The sequence below is a fragment of the Triticum urartu genome, chromosome 3, assembly GCF_003073215.2.
Source record: "Triticum urartu cultivar G1812 chromosome 3, Tu2.1, whole genome shotgun sequence".
Classification (NCBI taxonomy): Eukaryota; Viridiplantae; Streptophyta; class Magnoliopsida; order Poales; family Poaceae; genus Triticum; species Triticum urartu.
The window spans coordinates 564,168,870-564,182,795 of record NC_053024.1 but is presented as its reverse complement, the minus strand read 5'-3'; the positions used below and the strand labels follow the sequence as shown (position 1 = coordinate 564,182,795).

The following is a 13,926-nucleotide window of genomic DNA, read 5'->3' as shown; positions in this document are numbered from 1 at the left end:
CCTTTTTGTAACGGCTAGCCTCAAACTTGGTACTGACGTGTAAAAATTACCAATCTTGGTACCAATTCACCATCACCATCCCAAATGTGGTACTATTGTGTAATTAACTCCATGCATGTGGCTATTGGCAACTGAAGTGACCGCCGTGATCCTACTTCCATTTCTTGCCGTGGTGGCCTATGTCTACCAAGTACTACCAACGGAGAGCAAACGGCATGATGACGTGTTAAATAAAACAAGATTGAATGAAAGATTAGTCCTTGTTTCTAATTCTCAAGTATATATGTACATCTGGAAGAGATGGAAAAATAGGTGCTTGTTCGAAGGTTTCCTTCCAGAATGCCTTTTGATAATAGAGAGAAGGGACATGACTGTTGGACACACCCTTTGCTAATTACGGTTTGTTAATTAGCATTTGCTAATTAACAATAAACATGTGCTAATTTATTTCTAACAGGTGCCACCAGGTGGATACTCCAGCATATCGGAGTAATTTAAGTGTGATACTATCCACATGCTATCTTTCTTTTTGTATCAATTTGTGAATCAGATTTAGACCGACATTTATTGGCATGATATCCATAAATTGCCGCCGTCACGGTTTTATTTGTCACTTCTAAACATGCTATCTGATGATGTACGAGTGCACCTCAAAGGTTACGGCCGTTTATCACGACTGAACCCCAAGTCAGGAGTTTGTGAGCACGGCACAAAAGGTTATCCTGGCAACTGGGTTCATCAGATTTCCCAAGAAACATAAACGAGCTGATTTAGGAAATGGAGAAAGATGGCATGTTTGTTAGAAAAAAGAATTCAATTTTTTAAACTAAGAAAGAAAGTAACTGATGAAGGATACCTGGAAAATGAATTCTGGCACATTCAAACACTTGGTACGGTGTCTAAATTTGTTTTATGCAAATCAATTACAGTCATCTTGCTCAGGCTGCCGCTGAGCTTGGTTACATAAGAATTAGAGTCAAGGTTAAAGCTGAATATGACATATGTTCCACACCTCCATGCCCATGTCAAGCCTCAGAAAGATATATACTACTACTTAAACAGACAACAGTTTTAGATTAATAACGGGATTGCGAGCATTAATAGACAAGGATCAAGCATCCACTATGGTGGGTAAAACAACGCAGCTCGATAACCTTCTCGACTAACTGCAGGGAGAGCCGATGCTCGTCTCAGCAAACCTGCACAGTGAATTTGCCAAACAGATATCAGTGCAGCTCAACCTCAACATATCATGTCCAGAAGCTTTGGACTGGCAAGATATTATACCTTCCTGCTCAGGTCTTCATACGCGCTTAAGCATCTTCAGGACCAAATGGTAAATCAAAGCACTCAAATGGTAAATCAAAGCACTCAAATGGTAAATCAAAGCATCTTAAGCATCTCCAGGACCAAATGTAAACAGCAGAAAGAAATTAAAACAGAAAAAACAAATTCATAAAAAAACTGATAATCAGCATGCAGCAAAATAAGAAACAGAAAAATCGAGAGGAACTCAAGTTCAAATATCCTTACACTTTTCTCCTTGACTTCCAGAGTAGGTGATCCAGTGGCTGCCTTGGTCAAACCTGTGTTCCCTGTTTCCCATGACAGAATTATTACACCTTATTTTGCAAAACTTGTAAAGCACATTTAAAATATCAGACTGTGAACCATGTTCATGTAACATACCGGCTGGCTCGCCACAGTCATAAGGGCAGCTTCAAGAGCATGTAAAAGAACGAATAAAAATATTGCAAGTAATCATCTACAGAAACAAAAAGTTAACAACCATAGAAGCAGAAAGCATGAAATAATCAGACCAGTCAAGGTCTTCAATGCAGATTTCTTTTCCACTAGGACCAACATCACAATTCAGGAGAACTGCTGAAACTTCTCCAAGGACCTCCTCATGAGATGCCTACATAAAATTCTTCTATTAATCCAGTAACAATAGTAATTAAGTTTATCATTTTGGTTTCATTTACTTGATAAGTACCCAAGCCTACTCAACTGATGTGCTATCTACTAACCTGTCCCATAAACCCAAAATGGCAATGTCTACCACTACAGATCTCAAATGTCCTTAACAGACACATACCAGTACACTTTTATCCTTGACGCTATTAAATCTTCAGCGTTTGTAACCAGGAGACAGCAATCAAGATGGAAGTCACTGACAACAAACAAGACTAGCCATCTTATGTGCCAACACATAAAGTGTGGCCACTTGGTGGACTTGCATGAGGAGAGGATTAAGGAGATGCATGTAGGGAACATTGTTGAAATCATTACAGACAACAGGATCAGATGGTTAAAATTATTACGGACAACATGGCAATAACAAGGCAACGGGAAGGATGCTAATGGACAAGCATCCTCAGTTATAAACTTATAATGCACCCCTTGTGCTGTCAACTGTTTGGTCCTAATGCTTGAGGACATTAAGTTGAAGGAGTGGATTGTCAAAGCCAAGCGTGCGAGAGGACATTGATCTATAGAGATTTTATTTGAAGCTTCTTGATAAGATGAGGAGGCAGCGCTAGTGACAAAAAGATTCTGATACCCATGGTTACTTGGTTTGCCACCACTTCCTTCACTTTGCCAAGTATAGTGTTTACAGGTGTTAAAAAAAATAGTGTTTACACACAAACAAGAGGCTTTCGGGAAACTGCTTGTTGGTATTTTTGGCACAAGCAAGTTAGCAAAAACTGGAACCAGGAAACACATCACATCTATGAGGTTGTAATGTCAGACATTTCAGGCATTTTAGAATGCTATACTAAGGGCACCATATTCTCAATGAGCTGAGGCTAGTTGACCGCGATGGGAAGCCTGAAATGTCGGAGCTTAATGCAACTATGGACATTTGCACCGAAAAACAAATTCAACAAAGTCTTTGCGTGAAAACTACAACTATAGAAGAAGTTGATGGAAACCCATGACGAACTTTGGGAGAATGAATGGAGCAAAAGTGTATGCATTGTTTTCGAATCCTAGCTGATGATTTAACGTAAAAGAATAGGACAGTGCTTATGTTCATACGTTGAAGATGATGAAAATGTTTCCTTGTGATGAGGAGATGCTATCTAGTACTATTGATGTCTTGGATGATGAGTATGAACAAGTATGTGATGGTAGCATCAATACCTATACAGCTATCAGCCTATCATGTCATGTGAAGGAAGGTGAAACAAGTTTTCGTGACTTTCTTCGTCTATCATCTTTTAAGCTATGCCTTTCTGTAAGCTAACTAACATAGAGCTTCTTTATATCTGTATTCATTTTGGCTAATTGATTCGCGAAGTCAAACGGGACCTAGCATTACAGCTCACTAAGGTTGCAAGGGCATAGCCAGTTAGTCTTTGTTGTTCATCCTCTGCCTGTGAGCGCTTAATTGGTAACTAGCTGTGTAAGAATCCTATGTGGCGTCCGTTCTTCAATTTTGAGCCGCGTAGATCCAACCAATTAGCAGTAAGTTGACGCCAATATGAATAGGAAAGTACATGCCAGTGAAGATGTGGATGGTTTTGACTTTGAAGATTATCATGGTGGTGAAGAGACTAATGGTTGAGGAGGGGCGCTCCAATGAGTTTGGGAGTTGGATGATGGTGAGTGGGAGTGGAATGATCATCGGAATGGCTTTTAGTAAATTGGGTTATTTTGTTGGTCTATCATCTTATGCCATAAACTTGCTACTATCACATTAGTTTGTCGGTTTATCACCTTATGCAATAAACTTGCTAGTTGATAACTGCTGCGGTGCAATTACTTTAATTTTTGCTTTTTTAAGTTACTACGATATTATTATCATTACTATTATTATTTTATTTCATTTCTGCACAACACCTAGTGTCGCCATGACAACATGACATTGACCAGACTCGCTTCAGAGTAGTGACAACTTTGCTATCTGACTTCAAACCGAAGAACAGGCACCCAAAGGTCAAAAATCCATATGGATCCAAACCAAATACTGGTCAGAGGAATCTAATAGAACAGACCTGAGAAAAAACTAGAAAGGTACAAAATGATTGAGATATAGATACTCTGTTCTTTTCCTTGTGGTTCGGCAAGGGAACAGTTGTACAATATCGTCTCACTATGATCAATATTTGAAGGTTCAAAAGCCAAACCATAATATATTAGAATATTAAGAATCGGGATGTCTAAATACAATAAAACCGTGATGAAATGAAAATGTGGTACCTCTGAGTGAGTTTGAATATATGCCTCAAGAGCTTCACCAGCTTTGAGAATTATCCTAACAAGCACCAATGCATTGATAAGATGTAATTTCATCTCCTTCAGCTGCTTTTTTGCCTTGGCATTTTTACCACTTCCTAATCCACACATAGAATCCTCGATACGAGCCTTGATGATATCAAACCCATTGAGATTACGGTATTGCCTTTGAGCTGCAAGAAGCAAAATAGCAGCAGGGACAAGCTTCCCCTGCTTGATGTAATTCCAGAGCTCATCAACTACATTATCAGTGTGAGCTGCAAGCGATCTAGTGGTGTCCAAGAAGATCTTCTGCACAAGTCACCAATACAGAACAGCTTGTCACTTAAAGTGCTTGTAGTATACATACTCCCTCCGGCTCGGTATATTAGTCGGGCACAGGTTTTTAGGTCTTTGATTTGACTAATAAAAAATGTATAATATGCCACAAAAATTATATGGTTAGAAACTACATTTGACAACAAATCTAAAGATATATTTTATATATATAATATAATACATGTTTCCCTAGTTAAATTGAAGACCTAAAAATCCATGCCCGACTTGTGAACCAAACCAAAGGGAGTAACAAAGATTGACATCAAACTCTGTCAGCAGGCAAAACTAACTTAAAACTTATACTTGCAGAGAAACTTGACTCATTTCCCATTGACTAAAGAATAACAGTGCCTCCTGTATTATGGACATAGGTACATCAGAAGTTTTGAAAGGTAAACTATCCATCTCACGAGTTGAACTATAATCACAGATTGTCAGTTCTTAAGCACTGTTAAGAGTGGTGGATTTAAATAACTGGGATGAGCTGAACTTCTTTATTGCTACTCCCTCCGTTCCTAAATATGTCTTTTTAGAGATTTCAAATGGACTAGCACATACGGCTGTATATAGACATATTTTAGAGTGTAGATTTACTCATTTTGCTCCGTATGTAGTCACTCGTTGAAATCTCTAGAAAGACAAATATTTAGGAACGGAGGGAGTATTATATAACCAAAGTATGTAAGGAGGGATTTAAGACAAACCATCTCAGGCAGGCAAAGCAGATGTATGAGCTTGTAGATGTACTCAACATTCCCCTTCCTGTAGTTCTCATCAACTAATAGGTTGTCCTCCAGATACTTATGCTGGCAGGTGTTCTCGATGGCAACATGGAGTGGGAGGAGGCCCTCAATGACTTTATTACCCGAGGTGCGCTGATTGGCTGATGCGCCATAGCGAAACAGTAACTCAACCATGTCAGCGGAGAATGACTCGGCAGCTTGGTGGAGGGGGAAGTACCCAAAGCTGGTCATGTAGTTGGGGTTGGCACGCACCCCGCAGAGCTTTGGCGACTTCCCCTCCAAAACAACATTAGCACAACGCAGGGCATTCTCTAGAATAATTAAGTCGAGGGTTTGTGGAATGATGACAAAACCAGAAATGAAGGACTCCCTATACTTCTCGAAGATGCGAAGGAAGCATGGAACACTATCCTTTTGGAGGACGGCCGACAAACGATCGCATATGCCATAATATTTTACGAGCGTTTCCTGACCAATCCATGTACAAAGAAAATGGAAGGCAATCAGTTCAGTTATCCAACTAACAAAGCATAACCGCAAAAGAATTCTACAAAGGCATTTTATGGCATTGAAATCAGAAAAAAGTGCAATTTTTCATCCCTCGGCTATTACATGTGTAGCTTTCAGCACTAAACTTTTAAGCCACCCAAAGTTGAGCCCTCCACTATGAATAGTTTGATACCATGCAACATTCATCTCTCATAATGGTTTCGAAAACAATTTTGAATTACATAGCGCCTACATATGTAGGTCACATCACCACCATATGTCTAGCAATAACAACAACAACAACAACAACAACAACAACAAAGCCTTTAGTCCCAAACAAGTTGGGGTAGGCTAGAGGTGAAACCCATAAGATCTCGCAATCAACTCATGGCTCTGGCACATGGATAGCAAGCTTCCACGCACCCCTGTCCATAGCTAGCTCTTTGGTGATACTCCAATCCTTCAGGTCTCTCTTAACGGACTCCTCCCATGTCAAATTCGGTCTACCCCGCCCTCTCTTGACATTCTCCGCACGCTTTAGCCGTCCGCTATGCACTGGAGCTTCTGGAGGCCTGCGCTGAATATGCCCAAACCATCTCAAACGATGTTGGACAAGCTTCTCCTCAATTGGTGCTACCCCAACTCTATCTCGTATATCATCATTCCGGACTCGATCCTTCCTCGTGTGGCCACACATCCATCTCAACATACGCATCTCCGCCACACCTAACTGTTGAACATGTCGCCTTTTAGTCGGCCAACACTCCGCGCCATACAACATTGCGGGTCGAACCGCCGTCCTGTAGAACTTGCCTTTTAGCTTTGTGGCACTCTCTTTTCACAGAGAATGCCAGAAGCTTGGCGCCACTTCATCCATCCGGCTTTGATTCGATGGTTCACATCTTCATCAATACCCCCATCCTCCTGCAACATTGACCCCAAATACCGAAAGGTGTCCTTCCGAGGTACCACCTGGCCATCAAGGCTAACCTCCTCCTCCTCACACCTAGTAGTACTGAAACCGCACATCATGTACTCGGTTTTAGTTCTACTAAGCCTAAACCCTTTCGATTCCAAGGTTTGTCTCCATAACTCTAACTTCCTATTTACCCCCGTCTGACTATCGTCAACTAGCACCACATCATCCACAAAGAGCATACACCATGGGATATCTCCTTGTATATCCCTTGTGACCTCATCCATCACCAATGCAAAAAGAAAAGGGCTCAAAGCTGACCCCTGATGCAGTCCTATCTTAATCGGGAAGTCATCGGTGTCGACATCACTTGTTCGAACACTTGTCACAACATTATCGTACATGTCCTTGATGAGGGTAATGTACTTTGCTGGGACTTTGTGTTTCTCCAAGGCCCACCACATGACATTCCGCGGTATCTTATCATAGGCCTTCTCCAAGTCAATGAACACCATATGCAAGTCCTTCTTTTGCTCCCTATATCTCTCCATAAGTTGTCGTACCAAGAAAATGGCTTCCATGGTCGACCTCCCAGGCATGAAACCAAACTGATTTTTGGTCACGCTTGTCATTCTTTTTAAGCGGTGCTCAATGACTCTCTCCCATAGCTTCATTGTATGGCTCATCAGCTTAATTCCATGGTAATTAGTACAACTCTGAACATCCCCCTTGTTCTTGAAGATTGGTACTAATATACTCCGTCTCCATTCTTCTGGCATCTTGTTTGCCCGAAAAATGAGGTTGAAAAGCTTGGTTAGCCATACTATTGCTATGTCCCCGAGACCTTTTCACACCTCAATGGGGATACAATCAGGGCCCATCGCCTTGCCTCCTTTCATCCTTTTTAAAGCCTCCTTCACCTCAGACTCCTGGATTCGCCGCACAAAACGCATGCTGGTCTCATCACACCATATGTCTAGCATGTCACGAATTTTCTCCATGATATTCCATACGTTTATTACAACGTTTGGGCATAAAAAAACTTAATTAAGAAAAATCGCCCTCGTATTTTTGTTTCCACTAGTCAATGTGTACGTGCAATGCACGTTAATTTGAAAGTATATTAAGTGCACGCGGATATTAAGTAGGATATTATTTGCGTGTTATTATGTGATTAGCACTATATTTGGCATGAAATTAACTACACGCTAAACATGTTGAGCCCTCGACATTGAAGCAATCTAGGTCGTTGGATTGACATGATTTGATGACCGAGATTAATTGGATCTGCCCCTTTGGATCTTTTTATATTGATATAGATAAGCATTGAGTTATTTCTGTATTTTACATTTTTAGAAGTTCTTTAATACAAGAAATGTGATTTTGGGGATTTCTTTTCTAGAGCATTTCTTGTTTTCCAAAAAAATTAGATCTCTTGAAATTATTACCAATTTTACAAAAAAATTAAGGGAACTGATAGCATGGCGGAAACTGGTGTGGCCAAAAGGTAGGCACCACGCCAGAGAACCGCTTTGGATTGGACAGAACCACTTTAGTGATGAAAACCGCACACTATTGAGGATTAAAGGAGCAACTTCGAGACGTTTGAGACTTTAGGATGAAAGTTACAATCAGATAATAGCTGACGGATGAAAATACACACATTTTTATAATGTTGCAACATACAGGATAGCAAGAAAAGGCATTGCAGGAAAAAGAACAAGAATATTATTTAGATGCCAAATGGTAGTCAATCATACAAAATGAACAAGTATAAAAAAAACCTTGGGAGTGCGGTCTGGGGCGATTATATTGGTAGCTCTTGCATGAGCAAGGAAACGCTGCAGTTGAAGCATGTACTGTAAAATAGGAACTGTCAGTCAAGAACCAGCACAAAAAGAAGTGTAATAAGAGGGACGAAGTGGGATATATATCATTTGAGCATGGCTAGTTACTTCACCTCCCTCATATGTTGAATAGGACACGTCAAGGCAGCTAATGAGGGGTGAGGAGGAGGATGGGGAGGGTCCCATGGGTCATGCTCATCTGTGGGCGCTCCATCAGTTGTACCTTTACTATTATCTTCATGACGAAGAGTTTCCACTACCTCAGTTCCACGGACCGTTTGCAGTGGCATTGGCTGAAAAAGGGAAACATAAGATGGAATTACTATGCCAATCCAATTTACCACCCTGCTGAGATGCCAAATTCTAGTGTGCTACAGCTAGACAATATGAAAGAATGCAGAATGCTTGAATGTAATTCAGCAGAGGCTGCTGGGACCTAATGAGCAACCCAGTGGGGTATCCTTTTTCCGAGTTGATCACCCTTAGCCTTAGGTGCTAGTTTATTCAGATACGAAAGAGCAAAATAGTAATCTTTGATCAAATGCAGCGCGCCACAATAGATCAGAGTAGTGTTGATATCTGAATTGGATCTTCCAAACAAGGTCACTTCTAGAATGCTAGGACTCCTAAGAATTGGCTAAGCATACAGATAAAAAGATCTTAACTATATATGATTTCTTTTGGTTTCTCTTGAGCTTTCAGATCCTACAAATTGTGGGGATTTTTTCTGTTTCTTTTTTTTGCGGGATCTTGTTGATCCATTTATGTACATTACTTTAGCGCATAATGCATTCTCAGGAGGGCTTGCCAGTACTGTTTCTGTAAGCAAAATGCGACTGTTCATTTTGGTACCTAATAGAACACATGGTGATTGAGCATTGAACTAATGACAGCGTACAGATCTTACAGCCTACACAAACATATACACACGGATCCCCGATGTACAAAATATAAGCCAAGATGTGTACCATTTTCATAATAGTTCAACTTTTAGGTGCATGCAAAGCAGTATGCAGGTTGGAAAACCAAATAGAGGAGGAACCTGAACTGGAACGGTAGATGGAGCGGATGACAAGGTAGACATTGGCCCAACTAGAGGCCTCAACTCCGACCTGCACGCAACCAGTTGTCAATGTCAGTAAAATTCTTACTAGGTACGAGGGGAAACTTCAAAACAAATAGAGCTGCAAACAGCAAATAAATACTGATTCCGTCACCCAAGCATCCACCATGCAAGGGGGCAACGACATAAAAAGAAACAGGATTGGAAGACAAGCAGAAGCAGCAGGTACAGTGGCAGAAGAACGGCTAAACAAAAAATATCACTGCTTGATGCAAATCACCACCAACAGATGCCGACTAGGTGGGGGGAAAACGCCAATCAATTGTTCGGAGAAGCGGAGGTTCAACTAATCAAATCGCTGAACTCCCGCGTTTGTTCAGAATGGAAGAAAAAAAAGGGATTTTTTTCCCCTTCTCGACAGCCGGAGAAGATGCCGGCGGGGGGGGGGGGCAGCCGCGGGATTGGATGCAAAGTATTTTTGCAGTTTTTCTAGAATACCGTGGTTTCTTAAAAAAATTGGTATAAAATATTTTCAGATGTTTGGATGAAACAAATACTCCAGCCTACAATGCCCTGATATCTCTCATGCTGCAGTTTTTTTTTTTTGCTGTATCTACAAAAGAGGCCCCGACCTCTTTTTTTCTAGACTGAGACGAAAAAAATTGAGGGAGCGCTCAGCCTCCTTCGACTCGTCAACAATATGTTGTATATCCGTTAAACGAAGTTCAATATATTTTCCGAGTATTAGTGTTTCAGTTAGATTATTAGTTCTTCTACGGCCGGCGCCCGTGATGACCAGGCACATGTTACTTTTCTAGCAATCTTATACCCATATATCTGGTTGTCTGTTCATTATATATGACTCGAACGAAGCTCGCTCGTGAAGTAGATCAATTCATGGTCGAAGCCCATTCGTACACAGCGGGCTAAAAGCTAGCTAGTTGTCGGTTCTATGTGGCCAGACGTGCATGGCATGAATGTTTGCATTGGGTGGGTGTTTCTATACACAGATCATCTAATTGATTGTAGCTAGGATTGGTGCAATCAATCAAAACTATCGTAAAATAGCACTTGCCAAACGCATAGGCTGTTTTGCCAAAACACAGAAAAACTACAGTCTTTGGAAACTGAAATATTCATTGTCCACACATTGAAAAACTGAGGTTTTGAATTACTACGATTTTTTGAAAACTGTGTTGCCAAACTAAGCCTAACCTCTGTCGAGCTCGGCAGGAGTTTCATTGTTTTTCAGACAGCTCATATCACGAGGTATAGAAGATTTTTTTAAGTTAATATCATCGGGAGTCATAGAACTTGCGCTCGATATTCAGTTTGATGCTAAAACTTTAAAAGTACGGTTTTGTGGTCATCTAATTTGCATTCTCGTGCAAATACGGTCACATCCCTCGTATCTGGTTATATGGCTTGCCCACATGGCGCGTCAATGTTCAGAGGCCCGCCTGTCAGCGACTTTGTTAGAATTAATTAATTATGTTTAATTAATAGGGAATCTAATTTTGCCTAAACACTGTGTGGTTGCATAGCAAGGGACATGTTTCTCTTTCCAACCGTTGCATCCATGTAATTAGCAACCGGCCTAGGATATGACTGTTCGAACCATCGAGTAGGTTTGACGCATCTGTCGGGGTGTGGGGTTCCAGCAAACCCTTAAGGTTCGAACACTGGGGTGCGCGCGAAGTCTTTCCCTCCAACCGATCTATGCTCTAACTCGCTAAGATCTTGCGGACGAACTCGATGAACTCATAACATAGAAGGACACGGGGTTTATACTGGTTCGGGCCACCGTTGTGGTGTAATACCCTACTCCAGTGTGGTGGTGGTGGTGGATTGCCTCTTGGGCTGATGATGAACAATACAAGGGAAGAACGGCCTCCTGAGGTTGAGGTGTTCTTGAGCTCGGTGAGCTTGTGTGTGTGGGGTGGTCTCTCTCTCGAGCCAAGATCCCATCCCCTACTATGGTGGTGGCTAGTCCTATTTATAGAGGCCCTGGTCTTCTTCCCAAATATCGAGCGGGAAGGGAGCCAACAATGACGGGCTAATTTAAAGGGGGGCAGCTAGTACAAGCTGTTGGAAATATGCCCTAGAGGCAATAATAAATTAGTTATTATTATTATATTTCATTGTTCATGATAATCGTTTATTATCCATGCTAGAATTGTATTGATGGGAAACTCAGATACATGTGTGGATACATAAACAACACCATGTCCCTAGTAAGCCTCTAGTTGACTAGCTCGTTGATCAATAGATGGTTACAGTTTCCTGACCATGGACATTGGATGTCGTTGATAACGGGATCACATCATTAGGAGAATGATGTGATGGACAAGACCCAATCCTAAGCCTAGCACAAGATCATGTAGTTCGTTTGCTAAAGCTTTTCTAATGTCAAGTATCATTTCCTTAGACCATGAGATTGTGCAACTCCCGGATACCGTAGGAGTGCTTTGGGTGTGCCAAACGTCACAACGTAACTGGGTGACTATAAAGATACACTATAGGTATCTCTGAAAGTGTCTGTTGGGTTGGCACAAATCGAGACTGGGATTTGTCACTCCGTGTAAACGGAGAGGTATCTCTGGGCCCACTCGGTAGGACATCATCATAATGTGCACAATGTGACCAAGGAGTTGATCACGGGATGATGTGTTACGGAACGAGTAAAGAGACTTGCCGGTAACGAGATTGAACAAGGTATTGGGATACCGACGATCGAATCTCGGGCAAGTATCGTACCGCTAGACAAAGGGAATTGTATACGGGGTTGATTAAATCCTTGACATCGTGGTTCATCCGATGAGATCATCGTGGAGCATGTGGGAGCCAACATGGGTATCCAGATCCCGCTGTTGGTTATTGACCGGAGAGTTTTCTCGGCCATGTCTGCATGATTCCCGAACCCGTAGGGTCTACACACTTAAGGTTCGATGACGCTAGGGTTATAGGGAAAGTATGTATGCGGTTACCGAATGTTTTTCGGAGTCCCGGATGAGATCCCGGACGTCACGAGGAGTTCCGGAATGGTCCGGAGGTAAAGATTAATATATAGGAAGTATGGTTTTGGCCACCGGAAGTGTTCCGGGCATCACCGGTAGTGTACCGGGACCACGGGAGGGGTCCGGGGGTCCACCAGGTGGGGCCACCAGCCCCGAAGGCCTACATGGGCCAATAGTGGGAAGGGACCAGCCCCTAGGTGGGCTGGGGCGCCTCCCACCAAGGCCCAAGGCGCCTCCAAGAGGGGAGGGGGCAAACCCTAGGGCAGATGGGCCCTAAGGCCCACCTCAGGTGCGCCTCCCCCTCTTCCCCTTGTGGCCGCCACCCTAGATGGGATCTAGGGCTACCGCCACCCCTAGGGAGGAAACCCTAGGTGGGGGAGCAGCCCTCCCTCTCCCCCTATATATAGTGGAGGCAAAGGGGCAGCCCAACACATGAAGTTCCTCCCCTGTTGGCGTAGCCCTACCCCTCTCCTTCCTCGTCTCTCATAGTGCTTGGCGAAGCCCTGCTGGAGTCCCGCGCTCCTCCACCACCACCACGCCGTTGTGCTGCTCCTGGATGGAGTCTTCCCCAACCTCTCCTTCTCCCCTTGCTAGATCAAGGCGTAGGAGACGTCACCGGGTTGTATGTGTGTTGAGCGCGGAGGTGCCGTACGTTCGGCACTAGGATCATCGGTGATTTGGATCACGACGAGTACGACTCCATCAACCCCGTTGACTTGAGCGCTTCCGCTTAGCGATCTACAAGGGTATGTAGATGCACTCTCCTTCCCCTCGTTGCTAGATTACTCCATAGATTGATCTTGGTGATGCATAGAAATTTTTTAAATTTCTGCTACGATCCCCAACAATGGCATCATGAGCTAGGTCTATGCGTAGTTACTATGCACGAGTAGAACACAAAGCAGTTGTGGGCGTCGATATTGTCAATTATCTTGCCGTCACTAGTCTTATCTTGATTCGGCGGCATTGTGGGATGAAGCGGCCCGGACCAACCTTACACGTACGCTTACGTGAGACCGGTTCCACCGACTGACATGCACTAGTTGCATAAGGTGGCTGGCGGGTGTCTGTCTCTCCCACTTTAGTCGGATCGGATTCGATGAACAGGGTCCTTATGAAGGATAAATAGAAATTGGCAATTCACATTGTGGTTTTGGCGTAGGTGAGAAACGTTCTTGCTAGAAACCTATAGCAGCCACGTAAAAACTTGCAACAACAATTAGAGGACGTCTAACTTGTTTTTGCAGCAAGTGTTTTGTGATGTGATATAGCCAAAGGATGTGATGAATGA

General features: G+C 42.7%; 1 protein-coding gene across 1 annotated transcript; it reads right to left on the bottom strand.

Annotated features, from left to right (window-relative positions):
• Nucleotides 1-1,190: 1,190 nt before the first annotated feature.
• On the bottom strand, nucleotides 1,191-8,845 carry LOC125546957. The gene is made up of 8 exons (XM_048711038.1): nucleotides 8,779-8,845; nucleotides 8,493-8,581; nucleotides 5,265-5,771; nucleotides 4,207-4,533; nucleotides 1,821-1,918; nucleotides 1,690-1,718; nucleotides 1,534-1,595; nucleotides 1,191-1,199 (listed from the first exon to the last, which is right to left on the bottom strand). The coding sequence occupies exons 1-8, from the start codon at nucleotides 8,843-8,845 to the stop codon at nucleotides 1,191-1,193; spliced, it is 1,188 nt and encodes a 395-aa protein (XP_048566995.1).
• Between the last annotated feature and the right edge of the window lie 5,081 nt (nucleotides 8,846-13,926).